General features: G+C 36.1%; 1 protein-coding gene across 9 annotated transcripts in view; it reads right to left on the reverse strand.

The window, feature by feature from the left end:
* AOPEP (aminopeptidase O (putative)) overlaps window positions 1-13236 on the reverse strand; it is a 213769-nt gene that overhangs the window by 190805 nt on the left and 9728 nt on the right. For all 9 annotated transcript variants that reach the window (XR_011050064.1, XM_068422881.1, XM_068422880.1 and 6 more), the window contains exon 2: window positions 7538-8430. Coding sequence is in view for 8 of the 9 variants with exons in the window: in XM_068422881.1 (XP_068278982.1) it covers window positions 7538-8343 (806 nt within the window). In the remaining variant the exon portion in view is untranslated. The remainder of the gene's footprint in view (window positions 1-7537; window positions 8431-13236) is intronic.

The raw sequence follows: 13236 nt of genomic DNA on the forward strand, positions 1-13236 counted from the left end.
ACTACCTATCCTCTCCATCTCTCTTCTTTCACTTTTAATAGTCTTCTAATGTTCAAATCATCTACTACGTAGTATGTTGTTTATGTCAGCCATAATCTTTGCCACCATAGGTTGGAAGAGATAAGGAAATTGAATACAGCAAAAGAAAAATAAACAGAGAACTCAGACTATTTGCCTAATTAATTGTTGTATTGGAAAAACAAGCACTCACTAAATACATGTCTGGTCACTCATCTGGCCAACTTTATGACTAGTAATTGCCAGTGATCAACAATCCAGGCTACTGGAGAAATTAAGCACTACTTGTTGTATTGTTTGGTTTTGCTCCAAGAGGAGACTCAGTGCTGCCTATTGTTCAGTAATCTCCAGAGCCAAGGATTCTGAGGAAAATTTGATTCATGCAATCCTAACTCATCAGTATTCCGTGTATTTTCATAATGTAACAAAACCAGTTCAAATCAGCTCTTGGCAGATCTCCCTCTCCCATGTAGGCATATCAATTAGAATAACAAATTAAGTGACTACCTTAAAGCTAATAATAAATGTTCAGTTGATATTCTGTTCTCCAAACTGGAATGTGCAGGTCTTTGTTGAGATACATGCCACCAAACACCTGAATCATCTCATAAGGCTCAGCCATGTCATCCTGCTTTGGTTAGTGCCTGTTTGAAGCTTTCTCAAGGAAAATGCCCAGCTCAGTAACTCTATCTTTTTCCTGCACTGGAAAAAAATACATTCTCTATTTCTTCAAGGCTCATTTCCACGTAAGGATGTAAGGTGGCAACCTCCTGCAACCACAAGGGCACTCCCTTGTAAAACCACTACTCTTTGCAGCTGTTTCTTATGCTGAATTACAGTGTCATTTCTATGAAGCAGCAGGATTTCCTGGCACCTAAATCACACCAACTTTTTTGTTCTGCTGTATCATATTGGACTCGATGATCCCAGAGGTCTCTTCCAACCTAGTTGATTCTGTGATTCTGATTTACGTATCTGCAAGGTACCAGTGATTGTCATCAGATTCCAACAGAGCAGGTATTCTTGTTTTCATTTTTCTGTTGAATAGAACACCAGTCAATAACTACCCACGCCTTTTTCAGACCATTCTCCAGTTTAAAAGTACTAAATATGATTATGACATGAGTGATTCCACCGACTTTTCCAGTAATTTCTGTTACTCTGATGATGGTTTTCCAACAGCTGGATAGCTACATTTCTAAACTGATACTTCACTATAAATTTTTTGGACTTTTGCCCACTAATTTGTGGTCCACATCAGATGTATCAATCCTGCTTCTTCTAGACATAGTACATGCATGATCGCCCATTCCAAAGTTCTATCTTTTGGTACAGCCACCACTGGAAAGCAAGGATAGTAAGGTTAAGACAGGACATACCTTTTTCATCCAAAGTTTAATACTTCTCGTGCTCCCACTTTGCCTCTAACAACAAGGATTTTTTCACTTGCTTTGACCTGTATTTTTGGCATATATTTGGCATATATATTTCAGACATCAGTAATCCAACAAACTTCAGACTGCTTCATTAATTACTCAGTTACAAATATTCATCACTGGGAACAAAATTACACAAAATAACAGGAGAGAATTCCCCACAGTTGATGGTAGCCACTTAGGATTTAGTCTGTGACTTGCCTGGATTCTGGAGCATCTTACTCTCCCAAGCCTTGCCCATGAAGAAAAACAAGCTCTTTATTCCCTTCCTGCATTTCCAGCATCCAAGAGCACAGAATGATGCCAACTCATGCCACTGAGAAACAGACAGCTATTTTCTAATTTACCATTTGAAACTGTAAAAATCTGACTAATTTTTCCAATTTCTACCCTGTAAAAAATTTGCTCTGAAAATAACAAGTATATTAAGAAAACTCAGTGGATGCCTCAGACTCCATAAAGGCTAGATACAGGTTTACATTGGCACAGACCTGTATTACCAGTGAAACAGATAACTCTACCTTCCAAACTAACCTCAGTAGCATATTCCAAACAACTCCTATAAGGCATTCCCTTCCCTCCTGCTTATTTTCAGTTAGATTAGCATCCTAATATGCCTTATCAATCAGCTGTACACACACCTATGTCATCATACCAGTGGTGGAGGGAGCCAGCATCCAGGTTTAGAGAGGTCAAGAGTGTTCCTTTCAGCAAGTGTATTTTGGTAGGCTCCTTCCTCATTCCTTTTTAGCTCTCCCTCCTTCCCTCTTTTCATTAGCACAAAACAGCTCCATGGTTGACTCTATATTGTTAATACACTTTGGAGGCAGAAAATACAAACACAAAGCATTATGCTGAACTTCAAGAGTAATAAGAAAGACTTTAGGCTAAGTAGGAAGAAACTGTGTGATCCAGCCTGGGAATCAGTACAATTACCCTCTTTTTTTTTTTTGCAGGTTTACTGCAAACATGTTCTATGTATGGCCTAAAACACCCAGGTATGTGTGTATGATTAGGGAATGACTCGTAGCCGATACTCAGACAATATCTACTGCATTTGGCTCATTGTAGCCAAATACAATTCTTCACTTTTAAGTACCAGTCACTGAGGACACAAAGAACAATTTTTGCAACCTTTAGATGGTCATTGGACCTCTGTAGGAGATAAAAGATGATGTTTTAAGTTTTAGACTTAAACAATTCTAAACCAAAACTTTGAAGACTTATGTTTGGAAAGCAATCCTTCCACATGCAAAATGGTGACATTTTGCTTCTCCAGCAGTCTCTAGATAAAACAATTTCATAATTTTTGCAAACTGTTCAGAAACTTAAGGAAATTACATATACTAAAATGTATTAAACTCCACTTCTTGATTTTTAGTAAATACCATTGTTGTGACTTACACTAGAACATGGTGCTTATAACCACACAGAGCATTTTTTCTAGGTTACATTTCCATATACAGAAATTTCATAAACACGGACTTCTATGTGTAACCTCATGGAAATTAGAGGTCACTGCACAAGAATTCACTTCCAACTTCAAGCTTTAGCTAAATATTCAAGAAACATGTTTAGCATGTTTCCACTACCCTGAATATTTATTTAAAAGTCTCAAGTTTAGAACATTTATGAAAATTTCAGTCTCTTTCAAAAGGGAGTATCAACTATGACTAAATGTTATAATAGTAAAAAATGAAAAATTTCAATGTTGCTATGCATACTTTTATATAGTTTTTATTTAGTCCTTACTGTATGCAACATACTACATAATACAGTCTGATTAACTACAGTGCCAAAGAAAAGTATGACTTTTTAAGAGCTTATCTTTAGAAGTACACAAATTTATGAATAGCTCCTGTCAGCAACGCATCTGAACAATTGCAACCACTCTCTTCAAATATGATTTGCATTTCAAAACATATATGTCTTAAGGAGAGGCAGGCTTGAAACAAACAGGTTCAAAAAAAGTAAAATCTCTCTTTTTTTATCTGCAGACAAAAAATAATGAGGAATTGTGCCAGTCTCCACGCTAGCGAGATCCAACTTGACACAGTCTCCTGACAGGTCCACAAAACAGATCACAATAGGTCTGGCAGAACTTTTCTCCTAGTTCTTTGCTGTTTCAGCAGAATCAGTAACATCAAATTATTTAAATAGGAAACCAAGGTCTGTTTTATTGCTACGTTAGGTACCACCTCTTTGGGTATTCTCCTAATCACTATCTACCTCAGGTACTTCAGCTGTAAATTACAGAAATGCAAGATTATTTGTAACAAATGAGGAACCATGCAGTTCAGTGATGTCTGTGATACAGTTGAACACTGCATCTGAAAAGAAGCATTTAATTACAGAACATATGCTAGCATTAGCACTTCTGCCAAATTGTACATTTATGCTTGCTGTATTCACCTTCATAGCTTTCATAAAGACAAAAATATTTCCTGAATTCTTTAAAAATACATCGATATTTTAATCTAATAATAAGGTATCATAATCAACTAGACAGGTACAAAATATTTTTAAAAGGTAAGACATTTAAATTGGTCAAATAAATATCAAGATATCATAATCTTTTTTTTAAGGAGATCATTTCACATTTTCCAACATTTCCCACTTTGGAAAATTAGCACAAGGTTAACTATTTCTACAGCGTTTCCCCAAAACTGCTCAATCATCCTTTAATAACTTCTAAAAATGCACATCTTCCATAGCATTCTCATGAAAATCATACACTCTGAGTAATTCAACCCATCCCCTTTACTTCCCAGAATTTTTCCCTTTTTGTATATCTGGTATCTAGGGCTCAATCTGAAAAAAATAAAGGTATGTGGCTGACTAATTCATGTAGCTATTCACGTATGCCAAGGTAAATAATGCACAGGTAGCTTACAGGATTAGGACCCAGTACTGAAAGGTTTCAGTATCATGGAATGTCTTTCATTGATGTCATTCATATCAAAGATACTCTTTCATTCCTAATCCCACAGTGAGGAAACGAGTTCCATTCTGGTCACTCATTAATATCAACAAAACTATTAACTAATTTATAACAGCATTAGAAGTGGCAATAAGTAGGGCAGAAAAAAAGGTAGGAGGGATCTCCCATTAGAGGTGAATTCACAAGGCTGTCTGCTAGGAAAATTACCTCTTTAATTTTAACCCAAATGTGTTTAATCCTTGTCTTAAACAATAAAGAGACGGGATCCCAAGATATTTTAATGAATAAGGATTCCTAACAATGATCATGAGAAAGCATTTAATTCAAAATACACTGGTAGTCATCCTGACTCAAGACTGCTACACACTCCGAAGAGTTAGGCAAAACTGCTTGAACACCTTGATGGGCTGGCAAAAAGCTTCCAAAGCTGGCAAAAGGAGCAAAATCTCCTTCCCAGTAATGAAAGACATTTTATACACACTATTCCCTCCACAAAGTGGTTATTATTGTGTCTAAAACAAGTTTTTATTTTAAATAATTTTATAAAACTTAATATTAGTAAGAACACATCAAACAAAAGTATAATTTTGTTAAAATTGCAACATTACTTTCTTAGTTTGAAACCCGAGTGCTGTATTGTGCTAGTAAACAATTGAAAAACTTTGAAACAGAACTGCTCCTTGTTCAAGATAAATATATTACAAACGTTACAATCAATACTTTTTTTTCTACTTTAATAATGATGTTATTGATTGCTGTTAAAAGTTACCTGCCAATTTTAAGAACGGATACAGTCCTTGTAAGTATAACTTTTGGAGAGACAAAAAAGTGTGTATATTTATACACGTATGTATATATATGTGCATACCCTCATATACTCACACACATACTCTATTCCTCTATTTTGCCCCCTTTTTAGCACGTCCACATAGAGGTCCCAAAAAGCATATTATTACAAAATAAATATTATAAGGCTACAGAAAACCTCCCTTCTTGATCATTAAATGTATTTTCTAGTATCAAAAGCTTAAACAGGGAAATGCTGAGATTCTGTGTGTTCAGTTCCTCTGCTGAAAACAGAGTGTGCCCTGGTGTGCTAACATCAGGTTTGCATATACATATCTCAACTTGCCTAAACTCATCCCACAAAGCTGTGTTTTCACCATCTTTTTTTTTGTGTATTATAATATATCATTGTTTAAAACAAATAAAATTGAATTCTTTATAAAATAGTGCATAGGTTAAATTTCAAAACATTACACTAGTGTTAAATTAGAGGAAACATCTTGGAAGTGGTCACACAATGCTTGTACTTTGTTATTCGCTTCACTTTCCTTCAGGGTTAGAACCATAGATTATAGACTCCTCTGGGAAAGGATTTGACATCTGCCTCAAAAAGCACCATACGCATAATTTGGAACAATTTAAAGAATCCCCCTATGAGAATATAATGTTATAGTACTTCCCTCATACTTTATAAATGGACTTTATTTTGAGAAAGGGAAGGAAAAATATGACAGCATTTTGTATAATGAGCTTTACCACTATATTTCTGGGTTCATCACATACAGAATTTGATTTTGAAAATGTAGCAAGAAAGATTCTAATGACTGTGATATGAAAACTTATTTTCTGACAGGCATTATCTTCTAGAATACCCTACAAAAGACTGAAAATAAACCAGCTTGAAATTATTTGCTACCATCAGACTGCCTGACCCACATCAAGCCATCTCTTCCTGCTTCATTATTGATTCATAAAATTTCATGTGTTTGTGTACAACTGCCATGAAATGTCTCTAAAGTAAGAATAATGCTTTGCAGTGAAAGGGAAAAAAAATCAAAACTAAAAGACATTAGTGATTTAGATGCTTAAAAGGAACATTCAAATGCTCAAAACAGAGAGACGAGACACAGAGGAGGATTCCTATACCAGCTGAGTGTTGCTAACATTAGTCTCAAAGACTTTAGTGAGAGGCAGGTAGACATGGACACGTTGTGTGATCACAGGCAATTGCCCTACCTTTGCATGCAGTCAAAATTAAGAATTTTCATAACTAAAGCTACTATATTGAGTTAAATTTCTAAACTCATACCAAAAATAACTCCTTTGGGAGTGAAGAAGGGAGGGGGAAGGGGAAGAGGTAATGAACATGACTGAGACATTCCTGGACTTGATGCTGCTCATGGTTTAGCAGTAGAATTACCTAACTACCATATTTACAATTAAAAGGCCTCATTTTCCTCCCTAACATGGATGCCAGTGAGAAGACCCTTAATTTCTATTAGCATAACTGAAATGAAAGGTAACCACATATCTCTAGTTTGGGAATGAAAAGCAAGTATTCAATTAGACCAAATTTCTTCCTCATCTTCCTACTTTGTTCCTGTTTTTTAGGTATCATAAAGTACTAACAGCCATTAAAATCCAGCTTTGAACATTACAGTAAAACAATTACAGTTGTATAAGCCAAGAGTGGATTGTAGTTTCCGTCCTATAAAGAGCTTATCTTGAAGATTTCTGTACAGCATGGTGTACTTTCACGAACACTAGAAAAAATGCCAATTCTTCTTGCAGTTTCAGTTTGCAGTTCATTTGCTATCATCAATGTACTTTACATAATAGATGAAGGAGCTTTTAAAAGTTGATTATGAGAGACTAAACAGGAAAAGACTGCATCTCTAAACTTATTACAGAATTGATAAAAGACTAGTTGTGAAGGAATTCTATTAAATATTATGTACACTGACCTTTATGCTGTATGATCAGTTGTGTAAGCCAGGAAGGAAGAAGAACACTTAATATTAAAGTGAAAATAACCTCTCATGCATACCTTCTCACCTAAGTGATAATTCCCTATTCCCTGCACACACTTATCCCAATACACAACAATTATTTACTCCCACTCAGAATCAGCAAACGCAACCACTTAGACAGGTCTGCAAGTCCGCTGGGGTTTCTTGAGCAGAGAGTTTGTCTGTTCTCCTACAGGACAGCAATGAGATTCAAACCAAGGATGAAATAAAAACAATAGAAGAGAATGCTCATCATCTTCACATTTGCTCAGCATTACACGATTCTATATTCTTGCACCTATGTTTAAAACTAATGTGTGCAAAGCTTTCAGCTTATAGTTACATACCTGCCATTCTGGTCTGTAGTCCATGCAACAGATCTTCCCTCCGGTTTGGTTTTGTACCATATTCTTATTGCATGAGGGAAGTCTGTTGGAGTCTGAATTCCTGATTTCCTTATCTCCAAGCTCCAAGTGCCAGTAGCAAACAGAAGCTCTCCACAGCCAGGCGCCTGGCTGCAGCGAGTGAAGTAGTATAGCTGTTCCTTCCAGCGATCTGCAGGTAAAGTCACAAGTTCATGTACAATCTGATTCCTGAGATTTTCCAGCTCCTTTGAAACAGCAGTTAGCTTGGCAGACCTTGTGAATTTTTCAATTCCTGACACAGCAGCAACATCTACCTCCTCAACCTTTAGCACGGATAAATCACAGCAGTCCAATACGAGCAGAAAATCCTTGTTCCCATGATTCTCTATGTCACAGCAGTACTTTGAACTAGAAATCCCAGAGGGCTGTTCCTTGTTGCTATGGTTACCATTTTTATCAGAACTACCTTCTTCATCTTTACCACAGACAGCAAAATCATTATATTCCGTTTTAGACGAACAGGCAGTCACATTTGTCACAGGAATGTGGCAGGGTTCAGATACCCTTATTTTACAGGCTTCATCAAACTGTGACTGGCAGCCACCTTTGCCAGTACTGCTGGTTTTCCTGTACCAGCTCCCAGTCTCAAAGAATAAAACTATGATGCCTTCAATAACTTTACTTTCAAAATCCACGTCCAAGTCCAATATATAGTGCTTTACAAGCATGTAGCTAGTGTTGGCCATTAAGGGCAAGTCATCCTTCGTGGGGTCTAGCTGTGTCTCCATGTTCCAGTCTATTGGGCAACAGTTTTACAAAGCCTTAGACATTTCTTACATATGACGTCTCCATAAAGAGCAAGGATGTTCAGCCTCCTAGTGACAAAAATAATTTTGATTAATATTACAGTGTTGAAACTAACTGCAGTTACATTCTCACATTCTATATTAAAAAAAAAAACAAAAAACAAACAGATAATCATTTCACAACAGTTTCTGAAAGGTACTAAATCTAAAAGTTATTTAAAAGTCCAGTTGCCTTTATTAAAAATAGTACAGCCAAAAGGTGATGGTTTCTCCCCAGAATGGCATCAAATTAGTCGCTCCAGGATTTGCTGTCAAAAACCACTGGCTTTATTTTTCAGAGAGGATCTCAAGTGACAATATTTCTAGACAGCTTTTATAAACTGAAAGAAACAAACTTTACTATAGGCCTCCTGTTGACTCTCTTTACTCACAATCACCCTTTAGAAAAGATGCATGGCTGATTTAATTTATTACTGCACTATTTTTAAGGTTGCTGTATTTATTTCAAATGCATTACCTCAAAAGATAGTGATCATTTTTCTACTGTGATTCTAACAAACAAGAGTAAGCATAAATCACCTCATATGTCTTAAAGTTTTAAAGTAATAATTTCATATATATAATGCATCTCCAAGGATTAATATACTTTCCACATCACAACTGCTCTCATATCAGCACTTCTAGAAAATTACAAGAAAATGAGCCAATTTACTATAAGTGCATTCCAAGTATTCCTTTGAGATTGCTCATGAAGATTTTTCAAATGTATAGTTAAATACTTAAGGTATATGATTACATCTTAATAGCTGGAAACCCATTAACACTTGGGATAATAGCATCTTACAGAAAACAAAAGGTCTTCTCACTGGAAAATATGCAAATACCTATAAAAGCAAGAAAATACTGAAATGCATCAACATTTGTTGCAACAGCAGGCAGAAGTTCACCACAAAAATTTAACTGCCATGCATTCTGTTTTGCTATGACCATCGAGCTAAAGTTACGTACTTTTAGCTCACTTAAGTCCTTTTTGTCTACTTTCTAGACTAGAAATAGAAATTAGAGGAAGAAGCAACTGTTAAGCCGTGCAGTTCTCTCCCCATCAGTCCAGTGACACTTTCATGATAGGTAGCCAAGTCTGTTTTTTAAGTGCCTTAAGTGGACAGATATTCCCTTGTGACATTGTTTCACAGTTTCACAGCCTCATCATAGACTTCAATGTCTATGACGAGGCTGTTTTTGTGCAGTTCTCAAAAGTCAGCACAGAGGAGAACACAGACTCCCCCAGACTTGCTCCTTCTTTTGTAGGAAACCAGGGCATGCTATCAAGGTAGCATCAATAAGGGACTCAGGCCAAGAAATTATCTATACAGTTCCCTGAACTACCTTCACACAAAGCACACAAAACACAGGAAATATCTCCCTTCTTTGATGAAACAGCTCTTACAGGGCATGTCTTTGAAGACAAGCTGAGAAAAATCTTTCCTTCGCTTTTCTATCAATCCTCCCGCACTTTTGCGAACATACCAGAGCACCAAGCTCACTTCAGAAGGCCCTCTTTCACTGAAATATCCCAGTAAATTCAGAATAACTTGAAGACTGACTGCAAGAGACACTCATTGCATCTTTTGAACTGCTTCCAGTAGATACTTCTCTATTTTGAGAGTTTTCCCAAACTTTTTCTCCGAATTTAATCTTCTTGTTCATCATAACAGTTTGCTATTTTGAGTGCTTTCAAACTCCCCATATTTGCAAGAAAACTCTTTGCACCTTGCACTGCCTTTACTGATGTGTACATCTGTGTACTTTCAGAATTCAACCTTGTATCAGGATCCAAAAAGACTGACAAGCTCCTGCAGAGTCACAGTGATTTCAGTGTGGCTTTCCAAACACTACTTATCTTTGCAGATATATGTGCAATGTTGATCTGTGTTTTGCCAGTTTGACTTTAAAAAAAAAAACCAAAACCAACAACAGAGGAAGGTGAAGAATTAAGTATCCTGAAATGCATATTGGGCCCTAATATCATCATAGTGATTGCCTTTTACTTGATTTAAGGAAATCCAGAAAATAGCATTGAAGTGGAACTAAGGCATTTAAGAAGACCTGTAGGAAAGGCTAAGGGAGGATTCAGCAAACCTCAGCTTGGGGAATGAGCAGTGTCTGTAAATAGCATATGGCCATTACAATCATGTCCTTGCCTTGACACCTAACTGGGAATATCAATAGAGCAACCAAAGGTTCTAAATGCTGCTACATGAGCAATGCATCTACGATGTCTGTGCATAACGCTGTGGACTGAACTTAATGTTATCTGGATTTTTTTCTGACTACCAAAAACTTATGACTTCTGACAGGTTAGCTAAGTATTGGTGGTAGAGAAAAGAAATAAACTGACTTGGTCGAGAAAAAACCCAACACTGAACTGGCATTCAAGAATCCCTGTTTTGCACAAATACTTAGATTTTCTCATTCAAAAAATGATACCTTGAAAAATGATACTGATACATTTTAGAAAATGTGAGTACTATACTAACAATAAATATTTGGGCTATACTACTAACAAGTGTTTATATCCCTGTTTTTCTGTTTTCCATTTGGAAGATGTGATCAATTTCTTACCTCAGAAGTATTAAGATAATTACACTAACTTACTTTAAATTCTCAGCTACCTTGGTAAGAAGCACCTCTGAACACCTTAAAACAAATAGTAAAGCTGCAGTCTCCAATGCCTACAAAACCACATTTATTTTGTATTTAAAGGACTGCCATATTTATTTAACCTTAACAGGGCAGATTAAAAGGTGACAAACAAGTAAACCCAATGCAAATTAAAAGAAACCCACAAGTATTTGAAGCATTATCAAAAAATTAAGATCTATAAATATAAATCCTCTTCAAAACTACTAACACCAAAACATGAAATCCATGAGATCTGAGAGACAACTGAAAATAAAGGCCAATGAGGCTAAAAAACACACAGCGTGGACATTCATTTTCTACAGTTGAAAGTTTCAGGTCAACACTTCTGTTTAGTGGAGATGACACATCTGATCATGTTTACAAACAGAGCAACAGACAAGAGGAACACACTTGTAGACAAGTAACAACTATTACTACATACACTCTGACACTGAATTTTAATTCAGATGTAACACTCTGTTTAATCCTATCTGAAATCACCTTAACTTTAGATATCTCAGCTTTCAAAAATTGTAGGTAGCCTCTGTATCTCCAAGCACTAGTAAGTAAATTTAAAAGGGTGTTTTCAGGTGTCTTGGCTTCAGAATCTCTGAAGAATTTTTAAATTAAATATTTTTAAGGCATCTACAGAACATTAGAACTGTGCAACAAAGAAGCTGATATGCTACCTATTCTGATGGTGTTGGGGACTCGCTCATTTGAATATCTTACTATTTTTGTACTGCATTGTGATAATTTCGTATTGATACTGAATTAGCAAAAAGCTCTGTCTCCTGTGCAAAGCATGCTTCTGTTACAAACGATAATTTCACTTCTCCACTAAAGCCTCACGCCGGAAGTTGCATCCTATGGAGTGAGGTGGTGTCTCAAGTAACTTGAGATGGTCCTACTTAGAGCTCTCCTAAGCGGGAAAGAAGCTGAATTCACGCACTACAGTTTTAAGACAGGGTAATCACGCACACTTTAAATTTGTTAATTTTGTAATAATTTCACCAATTTTACCTTTTAAGAAGTAAGCATTACATTATGAAGATATAGTGAACTCCACTAATCAACTGTGGAGTTTCTAAATATAAAGACTTCAGATGGTATAGTCTGCAAAAATAGATGGAAAATTACATTTAAAAGAACACTGAAGAAGTCCATGAACTTATTTGCCAATCTTGGGATACACATCCTCAGTGTGAATTTCTGTCTACATTATGTTAATTGAAGTTCTGGTACTTGAGTACCTGCTTCTAGCTAAACCGAACATATTTGCAAGCAATGAGAGATTAAAAAATCTTCTTTCTTATCTATTTTTAAAGAAAAACAGAGACTAAAGACCGAGCTCTGTATATGGAAAAATTTAGCTGTACAAAATAATGCTAGATATTAGTAGAACACTCCTGCTACATCACTCTCTGGGGTTCCACAGTATTGATAAGGCATAGGACTCTCAGCTCTCGCCCATTCCTGTTTGCCCAAATTAACTGTGCACACTTGTCTAGTTTGCTGCATTTAAAATATTTGGTAAGTTCATAACCTGACACGAAATATTTGCACTGCTCGAAATACACACACAATACTCATTGAAAGCAATAATTTTCAAATAAAAATGCACCCTGGGTGTATGAACTAGAATTTTGGCAGGTTACCCTTCATTCACATCAAAATGTATTTTCATCAGCCAGCTGTGTCATTTCTACCACATTTGGCCTTTCTTATCCATGTCATCCAAACTCCAGATTTATTAAAAATATTCTCAAAGAGTATCTTTGTTTGTTTGTTTGCTCTATTTTTTGTGCGTCCACTATTGTATATACACTTCATATATCCGATAGATTAATTATATTGTCTGGAAGAGAACTCAGGGGAAGAATCTAGTTCTTTCACTTGAGATGAGACAGAAGTATGTGAAACACAGCTCTATTGTTTTTAAATACCTCTGCAGAAGGGAATTGTTCAGTTTCAAGAGTTAGCATGATCCATTTTTTCATAATATTTAATTAAATATTCTTTCCTGTAAACATGTTTTTCCCCCTCAAAGCATCACTAAGTTCATGTTTCCTAAAGTTTTGGACAAAGCAGACCTAGTCATACTGTGGAAGCACTCATTTCCTTCTCACCCTTTCTGACCCCCATCCCCACTCGGAGGTCACTCTTCCATCTCTCCACTCAACACATCATTTT

The sequence above is a fragment of the Nyctibius grandis genome, chromosome Z (assembly GCF_013368605.1).
Source record: "Nyctibius grandis isolate bNycGra1 chromosome Z, bNycGra1.pri, whole genome shotgun sequence".
NCBI lineage: Eukaryota > Metazoa > Chordata > Aves > Nyctibiiformes > Nyctibiidae > Nyctibius > Nyctibius grandis.